Here is a 13,744-nt window from a genome sequence, read left to right on the forward strand (position 1 = left end):
AGATGTCAATTTAAGAACTCCCACTTAATGACCCATTTTACAATACAACAACATTACCACAACTCCGTTTTCCACAGTTTTAAAGCAACTTCTCCCAGATATAAATTTCCACAAATTTCATATTCCTTTAAAATATATTAAGACACATCACTAGATTGAACTGCGTTTTATGGCAACATTTAGAAAATCCTTATTAAAATAAACTAAGGAATGCTCTCTGTGATATGGAATCTGAAGCAGCAGTAAATGCAGCCAGAAGTTAAAAAAAAAATGCTAGCTGAGAGTCAGTACAAACAGTTTGTGTTAAAATTATTTTCAGAAGATGCCTCATAGGTATTCCAGGAATATTGCCATGGCTACATAAACCTGTAGAGGTCTTGTATTTTATATTTACTTAATTATTTATTTACTATTTTTTCCAGATAAAAAACAAGGTCTATAACTTATTATTACAGAAGTTACCTCAGGAATTTAAGAAAATCACATTAAGCTTATGCCATGATATATCATAAACAGATTGTAGATAAGTTTTATAGGAAGCATTTCTAGAACACTATGAATATTGTAGATAATTTTTTGTACAGAAGTCATGAGGCAATAGAATGACCTGTGTCCTTCAAAAATCTTTCTTGCATATAATAAATACATTAAAGCATATGTCATTGGGAACTATATCTGCTGCCTCACCATTAGGACAGAGGTTGGCTTTCACAGAATCACAGAATTGTAGGGGTTGGAAGGGATTTCCAGAGATCATTAAGTCCAACCCCCCTGCCAAAGCAGGTTCCCTACACCAGGTCACACAGATAGGTGTCAAGGCGGGTCTTGGAATATTTCTAGAGAAGGAGACTGCACAGCCCCCCTGGGCAGCCTGTTCCAGTGCTCCATCACCCTCACCGTAAAGAAGTTCTTGCGCACATCTGTGAGGAACTTCCTGTGCTCCAATTTCTGGCTGTTTCCCCTTGTCCTGTCTCCACACACTGCTGAAAAGAGTCTGGCCTCGCCACTTTGCCCCCCACACCTCAGATACTTATATATCTATAAATATATACTTTTTTATTTTTATATATAATATAAATATATATACATAGTGTTCCATAAAAAGGACGCTTATCCCCTTCCCCATGTAAATTAAGATATGCCATAATGGTTTAACTTTGCATAAAAGCAAACAAAAGCAATGGTTTTTGGTAAAATGTAAGCTTACATTTTGCAGTTTTCCTTAACAACTAGACTTGTAAAGTTCTTCAGTTGTAGAACATGGACTAAGAGACATTCGCTTCCACTGTCATGCCTGAAAAATAAATTTCCTATGTTAGTCACCATTAATACGTTTCCTAAGAAATACAGACAAAAATTACGATCAGGACTTTACGAATACAAAAATGCCTTTTGCAGTCAAATGAATAGCTTGTACAAATCAGCCTGAATCAAAAGCATTTAAGGGTATCACTTATCAGAACAAAGAGAACTTAACATTATTCAGGTGTAAAAGAACACTGCCTAGAGTGATCTTGACAGTGAATAAGTTTTATAAAACATTCCTGCATTAATGAAAACGTAAAATAAATACTCTTATTTTCTGCAACTGTGTGAGTTTTGAGATAGAACCATCACATCTGCTTGAAATTTGAAAATTCTAGGCCTTGGGAACCCAGGGATAGACAGCATTCTGCAAGACATCTCATCATGCAACTGCTTCCATCTGCCCTTCCCCACACCACCTGCACAATTAACAATAGCTTGACACAAGTACAGCATTTCAGAGGTGCATTTAGGAGTCTTATTTGTATTGGTCTCTTCAGATGTGATTAGGTAGTCATCTTTTATCAGGCATAAAAAAAATCAGATCTTAGACACTGAGACATAGCCCTACATCCCCACTCACACTAATGGCCCAGACAGTGAAAATACTACTGAAAGAAGTAACTAAAGCCCCTTAATTAGTCAGCACTGAAAGGACACCAAATGAACAGTGGTTGCCCCAGGAAAAAGTGGCACGTTGACTGCTGCATCCAACCACCTTGACTTTCAGTTCAGAAACGGGAGTAACACTACTTACAGAAATCCAACATGTATTTGTGGTTCTTCATTACTGGCAATATCACCATAAACAGGCTCTTCCAGATCTTCATTCCTGCACAAACAGAAATGACTGTAAACTACATGCTGATCTATGATGTTGAAGCACAATGAAACGAACATTTATTTCACAATTTGTGGATATATGTGACTGTTCAGTAATATAGGGGGAGAACAAAACAGAAGCAGTAATTCATATTTTGAAAAAGCTCTGAGAATAATTCTTAAGGCCAGTTTTGTATTTGTTCTGTCTTCCATTACTCTTCAGAATCATAACAGCCTTATCTTCTTCCCAGTAACTGTTTACTGTGTTGTAACAGTAGTATAAAATGTCTCTACCCTGCTTCAGTCACTTGATCAACCTGTGCATTTAGCCTTGCAGTAATTCATATACTTTTTTCCCTTCATCATAGGAAGATGTATACTTTTAATTATGTCTCAGAACTTGAAGTCCTAAACTGTATCATTTTCTTTTGTTATAGGTGGATGAAATAAAATTGACGCTTTATGACTAACATCTTTCAGGTGAGAAGTATTGGATGTTAAAACGCTAGAGACAACCAAGTGAAAGGGACTTAGCAGAAGAACTGTACGTAAAAACCTTCATCCACTTAACACATGCAATCTAATATTCTTACGCTACCAAGAATCAGCAATTTTGAAAGCATATTCAGAAATTTACTACAAATTCTTTCAGGCCGTGTGGCAGAACAGGAATATTTCCAGCTTACTACACATTTATACACCTGACCTTTTGCTTAAAGCTTCAAACACGCCACTGTCACTAGCCAGTGAATGATCTGAGAGACATGCTGAAACTCGCCTGGCTCTCCTCTCCGATCTTCGACCACTGTCTCCTCGCAGAGTTACAGCTGTCATGGAGAAAAAGAGGAGGCAACATCAGCTCAGGGCAATCTCTTAAGGCTTAAGCAAGAAGCAGTATATGAGCAGCAAGCAGTACAACTAGCAGCAAAACACCTGGTACAAACACAGCTCATTGTCTTCTCATCTATCTTTAAAAGCCAACAATACAGTGGACCAGAGATTTTCTATGGAAGAATTAAGGCTAATTTCTCCACAACACGACTAAATGTAAGTCGATCTCATTGTTATTACAGTGTTTTTCTGGAGGCTTACATTAATTCAGTACATGTACACATGATAATCTAAACATCTAAAGTTTACCTACTGATTATTCAATAGTCTGAAAATAAACAGAGACTCACTCTTTTAAGAAGTTATCAGATAACACAAAGTGAGGTTTTGTTCTCACAGGTTTCCATGTATGAATTCTCAAAGCATATTGCTTATATCATCTCATAACAGCAACTTTTATTTACAGCCTGAGAGATGTTAGCCAAAACAACCAGTGCTTTTCATCTCACAACAGTTCTTGGTGAATGACTTTGCAAACTGACTGAGGGAAGAAAAAGTCAACACCCTCCTCCCCTCCTTCTGCTCTAAATCACCAGCACCAGATGATCCAAATACAAGTAGAAATAGAATGTAAAAATCCTTTCAGGTAAGTGCACAAGTGATAATGCTCAAGAATTGCATAGGTAAGGTTTCAAGACTTCAATGAAAGTCTGCAACTTAAGTTTTTCCTCTTTCACATCCTAGAGAGAATCCTCACATGGACTTATGGAACTGCAGTATCTTTGACCAACTTCTCCCTTTTGCATAGGATCAATGCTTGTCCTCAAAGCAGAAAAGCAACGGCAAAGAGATGCCCCTTTTAGAAGTAGGGAAAGCATCATATTTCTACCTGTGCTCATGAAAGTCTTAGAAGTATCTTAGGTTTTAGCAGACATTATTGGAGTGATAGTGGCACAGCACACATCACAGGGAGGCAAGCAGCAGCTGCTTGATTCCAGCTTAATACGACTAAGGATGAAACATGTCTTACTCAAAGTAAGTAACAATTTAAGTACCTCTGTTAAGATATTATCTTTAGACCTTGGATCTGTGTAGGCAAGGTCTCACATCCCTTGCCAAGCCCATGCAGAAGACAGCAGTCAGGCCTTCAGGCTTGACAAAAATCCCTCAAATCAATACATCTGTGCTGCCGCTGTCAACAGAAATGTCTGGCTTTGTCCCACTGCAGAACTGACGGACAGGACGCAATGAGCACTGACACCCTGCATCAACTTGAGATGCGATCTTTTTGTCACATAACCAACAGCACAAAACCAGAAGAGGTGTTCATAAATATCACAAGCTTCTGTTTGAAGCTAAGATTCCCGTATGTATGTCTGCAGAATCAGTTATCTGTGCTTTTGGATCAGTGGCCCTATGGACCTCAAAATTCAGTGAGCAACTTAGCCATCTTCAGTTACACAGGGCATCTATTTGCTGGCAAGAACATCCCACTCTGCATTTGTTTCTGTACCTGCATAAAGAACTACCCTTTTTCTCCCTAATTACAGCATCCCATCTTATTGTCCAGCACATGTCATTTTGCCATACATCTCATTTCATCCTCTCTGCAAATGAGAGCCAACCTCTACCTGACTCAAAAAGATGCCAGAAAACTGCTCAAAATGTGCTAATAAAAGAGGCGAACACTGTCATAAAACCTAAAACAGAAACATGAAGAGACTTCACCACCATGATGCTGGCAGGTATTACAGTGTTGTAATAAAGCTGAACCTTGCGGAAAACATTGTTCAGGTATTTAACCACAGCCATGAATATACTGCTTATTTGACATAGCCAAAATTGAAGTAAGCCATAATGATTAAATAGATACAACTTTATATCAAAGAGCATTCCATCAAAACCAAATCTAGCAACATTTCCTCTTTCTTTCACATGCATCTCATACAAAAACACTTCACGCACAAAAATCACACTGGGAATTACAAGCAAAACCAGCACAATTAGTAATTTTATGTTCACTTACAGTGCGTTTTTCTGTTGTGCCGCATGAGAAACGAGACAAAATGAAAAGCACACAGTGATCAATCATCTCTTAGGTCTATCATTAGGTCAGTATTTTGTAAAATAGATTACTCAGGCACTGAGGGAAATTTAACACTCAAAACATTATTTTAGGACAGAGAAGAAGATATAGTGAAAATCTTTAAAGACCAATGTTAACTTAGCACTTTTCCTCCCACCCCCAGCTTAACAAATGCAATGTACACACCCCCAGAAGAGATACAGAAAAAGAAAATAGCAAATAAGTAAAAAAGCATAAAAAATTCAGTTTCTGGAGAACTTCTGAGCATGCTTAAATACTGCTTCAAAGCACAGTATACACAGAATCACAGAATTGTAGGGGTTGGAAGGGACCTCTAGAGATCATCGAGTCCAACCCCCCTGCCAAAGCAGGCTCCCTACAACACAATATACTGCTACAATATACCGCTATCCCTCTGGACCCCTGGAATTTGGGAAATCACCCCATATTTTGTTTGATGGAGGAACTGGTGAAACATTTGTCTGACTTGAATACTTACTGGTTATCCAGTCGCCCTGCTGATTTTCCAGAGTAGCTTTACATTGCTAGACCATCAGGTGGCAGCAGCAAAGCACACAGCATAGTAATTCAGTAAGACCAAACAGCCCTCAACATCTGGGGGTTCCCAAACTGTTCTGTGTGAGGTTGATGCTTCATCAGATTCTTCAAGAAAACAGTACTGAACTTAAGTGACTTTAAGATTTTGAACTGATAGATGGAGACAACTGCATTACAACAGCAAACCCACCAACTAGGGGATGCCAAGCTCAAAGCAGTCGTGACTCCAGCTGTAAACCAGAAAGGTTAAACTTGCTTTTCTTTCCCTGGCAATTGTTTCTAAAATCAAATAATTAAAAAAAGAAAATATCCATCAAGACAAAGCGGTTACATTTTAGTCATGCATTCAAAAAGGAATGGAAAGCACTAAATTAAACACAGAGAAAAGTCATAAACCCTGGACTAGGAGATGGACTGGCCACCACAGTAGTGACAGAGGCATCACAGACATGATCTGCCAGAGGCCTTCAGAAAGAAAAGAAGCAAAATGTGTAAAAACATTACAGAGAAGGGAGAAAAGGAAAAGTGAAGCAGGACTTGACCCTCATCCTATTGCTCTCTAAGCCCTCAGACTGGGCCTTCATTTCTAGGAAACACATATGAGCTATAAATGAACTACTAGCATAGCTTCACTTACCACAGTGGGTGAAGACACGTTGTGGTCTGATCTGAGGTTTAAAGAAAGCCTCAGGAAACTTCTCCATGACACTAATTTAAGCACAGAGTTACATGTCGGTCTCCAGAATTCTGTTTATTTTGGTCAGGATACCGCAATATGGGCAGGAGAAATGTTTATGTCTAGTAAACAAATTCTGCAGCACTATCTGCTGGCAGTATGAGCTGCATTAAGGAAAGTACGTCTACACTCAATTCTGTTTGAACAATGCAGGGTTGTTAGCACAGTAATGGCCTTTTTCTTCATAAAAAATAGAAAGCTGAAATCCTTCTCTTAGATACTGTTGGTGTTCCTTTTCATTATCTCCTGATAAACAAGATCTGATGGGATAACAGATTCTCTGCTTACAATTCCTAGTATCCCTGATTCTCTAAGTCCTGAAGGTAGTATTCCACACATATATTAGAAATGAGATGTGAGTTATAATCCTTAAAATATTCTCTAAAAGCCCTTCTCGACTATAATGGTATTTATTGGAAGTGCAGCATGTTAACACAAAAATATCATAAGGAAGGAAAATTTCAAGAGCAGTTCTTCAATTGATGAAAATAAGAAATTAAACGTTTATTTTTTTAAGGTTTCTGTTTCATCTTTTGATCTCTTCAACTCAAGTTTCTAATGCACTCTCATCTACAGCACCTCAGAAGATTCCAACAACACAAGCTGAGGAAAGTCCATCAACTTCCCATTCAAAAGGAAAAGAAAACCCTAATAGTATGTGCATGGTGACTGAGACTGTTCTGTGATCGCAGAGCACATGCTCTAAGGTGACAACAAAAATCATTCAAGTGGAGGCTCAGCTCCTCACACATCACCAGCAAAAAATGCTTCCCAGCTGCTGAGGTAGAGAACTCAACTCATGAGCACAGCCAATCATGCATTCAGCACCACCCTGCCACTCTGGTTCCCATCCCAATGCACAACACAGACATGGGAACCTGGTACCAGAGTGGACATGAATTCAGCACGGCACCGTGGGTAGAAAAGGGGATGTAATTAAATCATGTGTGTTTTTACTAATGCTTCATGCAAGACCAAAATACACATATCTTCATGTGCTCCACTCCAACAAAATTTACATTCCTTTCCCTTCCTTCCATCCAAATTATCACAAAATTTCCTCATTTCATCTCTGCCCTAAATCAAAAGGGTTTTTTTGTTTTGCTTTTATTTGGTTTTAGGGGGAGAACAGGGAGGGAAGTCCTCTCATTTTCTTTTTCAACAAGCATTCACCATGCAATTTTTAACTGAGCAAAGTTAAATCAAACAGAGTAACAATGTCCACTATGCCAGTATGATTAGGGTTGTGTGCCTAATATGACAAAACGATCGAGTCCAGAAACTCACCTCCAGTAGGCTGGACAGCAGTCAGCTGTGGGCCCATTTCTCGCACCCCTTCACTGTCGACAGGATAAGAGGACATCTGAGATGAACTTGTTCCTTGTGCATCATCATCACCCAATGCTGCGGTCTGAGCTCTGAGCATTTCCAGAGCTCCCATGCCTGCAATCTCCTCAAAGCCTTCAGACATCTGAGCCAAGGGAGAATCTCGAGATGCAGAGAGAAACGGGGTGTCCAGAGGTGAGCTTGGAGGGGACAATGATGACAAGGAGGACCGTGACGACAGGGATGCCAGGGACTGAGGGGTATCCAGAGACCTCCGTTGCTTATTGAAATTTGAATGTCCGATGGGATCAGTGTACGGCACGTCCTTTGTCAGAGACTCAAAGGGAATGATGTCGAAGCGCAAATGCTGCCCGTAGTCTGTAACGCTGTCTGACTTGTCATACTGCGGAAGGCCGTAGATGTCCGTAAAGCTGACTGAGCTGAGGGAGCCTCTGCTGGAGGCCAGGGAACCTCGGCTGGAGGCCAGGGAACCCCTGCTGCTGCCAGATGACATTGTGAGGGTGCTAGCCGACAGACTATGTCAGGCAAAGGAAAAGGAAACAAAAAAACACCTTTCAAATATGGTCACAAGCACTAGCACAGATATAAAAACATCAGCCCATCTAGTATAAGCAATTCTATACACATTCAGCACACAACACAGGGAGATGATCCGTCTGCCTAGGAACTAGCTTGGGTTTCTTGTTCTGATCTCAAGCACAGACATGACTGGAAAAGCACAAATGACAGTCTAATCAGAATTACATGCAAACCAGGACAGAGTACAACAGGACAGGTCTACTCCTTCCTCTGAACTGTAGGCAGCCCAAATTTGGCAAAGAAGAAGAAACACGAAGGCTTGGATAAGTGGACTCAGCATAAAGCTAGGAATGGTAGATTGCTTTGATCCAGCCTGAATTAGTTAATGATGAATCATAAATGTATCAGGGACAAGAAGCAAGAACAGATTGGGAAAGGCCTAACAAACTGCTGCTTAAGTCTCACCCTCACAGGATTCTTCAGTGCAAAATGAAAACAACTTTAGCATGAATCTTATTTCAGTTCCTTCTATTGCTCCCAGATGGCTACAGAGAGAACAGCGTACGTGACGGACAGAGATGAAGTAAGACACAGCAGGAATTGAGCTTTTGATGTTGGCATGGTGTTGAGCTGAGGAATCCCTGAGAGCTGCACCGAAGAAGGCAGCTGTGAGCGTGAATATGCAAAACATTCTGGGCTTCTGTGTGGGTCTTAGCACGTTCTCATATTTAAATGACAGAATTCTGTCATCTCACCGGGGATCAAAATCACCTCCTTCAGAGAAGGTACCAGGATATTGAACTTCACAGAATTTAGAAGAATGCTGTTTTCACATAAAGTAAATCTCACAATTTTACTAGTGGCTTTGATTACTCCTTTTTGTAAAAGAACAAAAGGGAGCATACAGAATTCCCAGAATTCATAATAGTCTACCCCAAACAGCCATCACTAATGCTACTTACAAAACTCCATTGAAATCAGATATTTCCACAGATCAATCTGAATAAATTTAGTAAAAAATTAATTTACCCAACACACACACACAGGAAGTTTTGGAAGGTAAACTTCCATTATCAATATTATTCTCTGCTGCACTTAAACTTCAAAACCTACTCTTTCTGCTCAGCTCACCTTTTCAACTGGGAGTGTAGATACGAGGTTAAACGTGTAGCTTCCTCCAGTTGCATAAGCAAACAATTCCTCTTTTCCTGTAACAGTATCCTGTAATTAAAGAGATACATATTATCATTTTTCTTTATTACAGTAGTACTCAAGAAGGGCAAGGTGCTTTCCAAGTACAGAAAAATGCCACTGCATCACGGTTTAGAACATAAAAAGAAGCTTTCTTGTTTAATGAAAAGATTGAATTTACGCTGCGCATATGCAGCAAAGGAAACCCCACCAGGAACATAGGAACCAAGATTAGCAAATTCCCAGACAAGAAAAGTAAGCTGAGGCATAGTATAAGCATCTTGATGTCAAAAACATGCTACAGAAACTGTCAAAGTCATAAAAAGTTCTACATAAAAGCATTAAGACTCTACAAGACATTTTTTTCCCTTGCATCAACATAATTGTGTCAGTAAAATACAGAAAACTATTATGACTAGTTGCCCTGGCAGGAAAAAAAATATTCCAATTAGTTCTGTTATTCAAGCAAATTAATGTTACATTTCAAAGGTAGAAAGAAAAGCTTCTGAGAATTTCTGTTAAGCAGTTACCATAAAACAGAAGTTCAAGTCATAATTCTACTTGTTTCAAGCAAGTTTATATATTTAAGCAGACAATATAACATTTTGAATACTAAACAAGGGCAAAACCCTCTTACTGTGACTAATTTTTTGCACATTCTAATAAGGAGCAGCTGAATTACTCAGCGCCACTGCCACAAGTAGAATATACCTGTAATGCTGTCAGCCTTACATGCCTAGAAGATTTCTTAAATGCTCTACTGAAAATGACTGTTTATGAGGATAGTGATAGGACAAGGGGGAATGGTTTTAAACTGAGACATGGGAGGTTTGGGTTAGATATGAGGAGGAAGTTTTTCACTCAGTGTGGTGACACACAGGATGCCCAAGGAGGCTGTGGATGCCCCATCCCTGGAGGCATCCAAGGCCAGGCTGGATGTGGCTCTGGGCAGCCTGGTCAGGTGGTTGGTGACCCTGCACACAGCAGGGGAATTGAAACTAGATTATCATTGTTGTCCTTTTCAACCTAGGCCATTCTTTGATTCTATGAAAGTACATTTATTCTTTTCCTGAATGGATAATTACAGGTATTCTTGGTGCTTTATTATTCCAAACCCTATCACTAAATTTCAAAATAGAATCAGTGTAATAACCCATTCCATGTTATACATTTGTACACAGGAAAGTTACTGCTTCAGACCTGTGTTCATAAGTAGAATAGAAACTGGGATTCTGACAGACAGTCTGGAGACAGCATAACAAACGTATTTAAGATTCATGTGTCAGACCCTACCAACTGTGGACAGCTGCTACTCAACATGCTGAAGGGCAGGATACAAAAAAAAAACCCGAACAATTAAAAAGGAACCCTTTTGGACAAAACAAAACAAAACGGCAACATTTATTTCAGTGAAATGTGGATGGTAAAGGTACATAATAATATATATTTGTGAAGAATAAAATCAGAAATCTCCCAATTTTGTTGGCCACCAACTGCATTAATTCAGTACACTGGTATGGAGTCTGCAGTGCCATGTTCCAGCAAACCTTTCCCACCCTCTGGGGAGGTTCACTTCATTGCAACCACACAGCCTAAGCTCCACACCAAAGCATGTGCAAGATCAAAGCTTTTCTCCCATTTCTGTGCATAACAGATCGGGTTAAACAAGTGGTGCAAGGAAGGCTGCAGCTCTGCTGTATCACTCAGGTGATCACCGCACGCAGGGACCCTTTTGTCTTAGATTTTAAGTTAGCTCTGATCCATAACGCAGCACATTTCAAACTCCACAACATCACAAAACTGGTAGTTATTTAAACAGGAAATTTCTTTCTATTTTCTGACTAGAAGGAAGTAGAAATAGTAAAGTAGAACTGGGAATAGCTTGGGTTATTCTTGAGCCTAAACTAAAATAAATAAATAAAGTAGGGTTACTAATAGTTAAGATTTTCTCCAATTTGTTATACAAAAAAAGAATGCCCTTAAATATTATTCTAACTTCCACTTTTTGCTAGCATTTGAAATATCAAATATCACACTGGAATGCTGGTTTCCACTGCATGAACTACATGGAAAAATAGCTTGGCCTTCTTGCCAACACAGTATGCAGTACCTAACGTGAGAGCCCAAGAACAACAAATAGAACGTACTACATTGCAGTGTAAAGTGAACTCCCATCTCTGTCAGTTCACGCTGGAAAGCTTGTTTGACAATATTGCAGAAAACTGCAAAATACGCAACTCCGAACTGCAGGGTGGCTGTTAATTCTCTGTTTTTATTGCCTGAATTTACCTTCTAATGGAAGTCCATCCAAAGGAACAAAAGTTCCCAGAGTCTGTATGTGGAAGGCACTTCCAAATCTATTTAACAGTTTCTCAATTGCATAAATATTAGCCTTAAAATGGATCACATTTGATCTGTTTCTCATAATTTTCCCTCATATTAAACCTGGCTTTTTACCATTTATTCATGTCTCAGTTTGTTTCAGAAAGAAGAAGAATAGCAAAAAAGACAAATCTTTCATGCCTCAAATAGGACAAAATCATTGTTCTGCTATAAATAAATAAATTAATTTTAAAAGGCCACAAACCTCTTAACTGTAAGGTTTTAAGATGGCATTTCAGGCATTTATATATCATGTACATATCAACTATTTAAGAAAAGGCAAGTCTGCAAAATAAAAACAAGTACTTCCATGTTTTCCACTGGAAGCAGCCTATGCTAACAAAAACGCATAAAGAATTTTTGTCTATTTCTTTGCCTAGAAGAAAAAATGTCTAATTTGGAAATCAACAGCGCTTCTGCTGCAATGTTTTTCTTCGTTTGTTTGTTCTCACACATAACTTTACATTGAACTACACTTCCAAGAATGACTCAGTTTATGATACTGTCAGAGTTCAGATGTGCTCATGCTGCAAAAATTGTAAATGAGAAGAAAAACTTTGGATGAAACAGGTGGAAAAAATCCTTTAACTTTCCCATTCTCAAACAGAAAGTAAATATGGGGAAGGATCTTTGTTCTGATGAATTTGAAGACAATCATTACCCCATCGTAAAACAATACAAAAATCATCTGCTGTCCAGGTGCTAAAATTTCTTTCTTATCTGGCAACATCACTCAGATGACTTCTAAGTATCTGATGCAAGCATTCTGATCTCTTCTTTCCATTCCCACCATTCAGATGAATGAAAGAAAAGTCAGCCAGTCAGCATCACTAACAGTCTTCCACATAACTTCAAGACAGACAGAATTAAATAATGGCAGAGTCAGGAGCAAATCTTTCCTTCGCTTAAATAAATTACTAAGTTTTTTTGTTTGTTTCTTAAACACATGAAATTCTCTACCCTTCATTTTGAAACTACACAGTGGTTAAGAAAATGATGGAAGTTCACAAACCTTTCAGTGGCCCCATGAGCAGAGGTTGCACGAGCTCGCTGAATTTCATCCTCCAAACGCCTTTTTTCTTCCTCTAAACGTGCAATGTCTTCTGGGGATCGTCTCTGCTGACTGATGAGCTGTAGCTCCTGAAGAAGAGCCTCCTTCTCCTTGATGAGCTGAAGACGGTCCCTGTCCGCTTCAGCCATTCCTGGCCAAGATTCATTGTCTAGCAAGGCCAGCTGCTGTTGTATATTTGAAACTCTTTAAAACAGAATAAATATATTTCAAAACGCAGAACAAACTAAGATGAAGACCCATAAAAGGAAAAACATCAGAAGGTGAAGCCTGTCAGTTTCAGTGAATTTCATCTAAACTCTGAAACAAAAAAACAGCATTCTTTGGGAGGCTTATTTGTTTCTAGGCTTGGGATATGTCTTGGTTTGTTTTAAATGTAAAGAATGGCAAGTATTCATGAATGGACCCATCATCAAAACAGTGAGATATGCTAACTTCAACATTATTTTTAGTTGTAGACTTCATAACCAAAATGAGGTTTGTTGGTGGTTTTTTTTGTTGTTGTTGTTATTTTTATTCTCCATACACTGAAGCATAACATTCTTGTAACTACTGTTGTCTTCTGATTCCACCGCTGACATTGTGAGAAACTGAAGTGCTAAAAAGAAATTCTGAGCTCTAATAAACACTACACCGACCCCTAAAGCGAAAAATTTCACAACTGTTTCTTTTGGCAAAACCAAAAGGTATGTAAGCATAACAGGGAGAACACTCTGTTACTGTTGGTTTTTTATGCTTGTCCTATAGTTATCAATTTAAGGCACTCCAGAAGCTTACAGTTAAAATGAAAAGTAAATAAGAAAATCCAGCGTTCTGATTTTTGACCATTTGTAAGAAACTAAGCTGTACCAAAGTTAGGCGTTTGTACAACACAGCTTCATCTTCACTTTGAAATGGC

At 38.9% G+C, this 13,744-nt stretch overlaps 1 protein-coding gene across 3 annotated transcripts in view; it reads right to left on the reverse strand.

Annotated features, from left to right (window-relative positions):
* WWC3 (WWC family member 3) overlaps window positions 1-13,744 on the reverse strand; it is a 55,674-nt gene that overhangs the window by 14,154 nt on the left and 27,776 nt on the right. For 2 of the 3 annotated variants that reach the window (XM_015886914.2, XM_015886906.2), the window contains exons 8-13: window positions 12,790-13,032; window positions 9,336-9,425; window positions 7,626-8,200; window positions 2,834-2,954; window positions 2,063-2,137; window positions 1,208-1,294 (exon numbers count right to left, since the gene is read on the reverse strand). In XM_015886914.2, coding sequence (XP_015742400.1) covers window positions 1,208-1,294; window positions 2,063-2,137; window positions 2,834-2,954; window positions 7,626-8,200; window positions 9,336-9,425; window positions 12,790-13,032 — 1,191 coding nt within the window. The remainder of the gene's footprint in view (window positions 1-1,207; window positions 1,295-2,062; window positions 2,138-2,833; window positions 2,955-7,625; window positions 8,201-9,335; window positions 9,426-12,789; window positions 13,033-13,744) is intronic. The other variant, XM_015886921.2, reaches the window with a different exon arrangement.

The sequence above is a fragment of the Coturnix japonica genome, chromosome 1 (assembly GCF_001577835.2).
Source record: "Coturnix japonica isolate 7356 chromosome 1, Coturnix japonica 2.1, whole genome shotgun sequence".
Classification (NCBI taxonomy): Eukaryota; Metazoa; Chordata; class Aves; order Galliformes; family Phasianidae; genus Coturnix; species Coturnix japonica.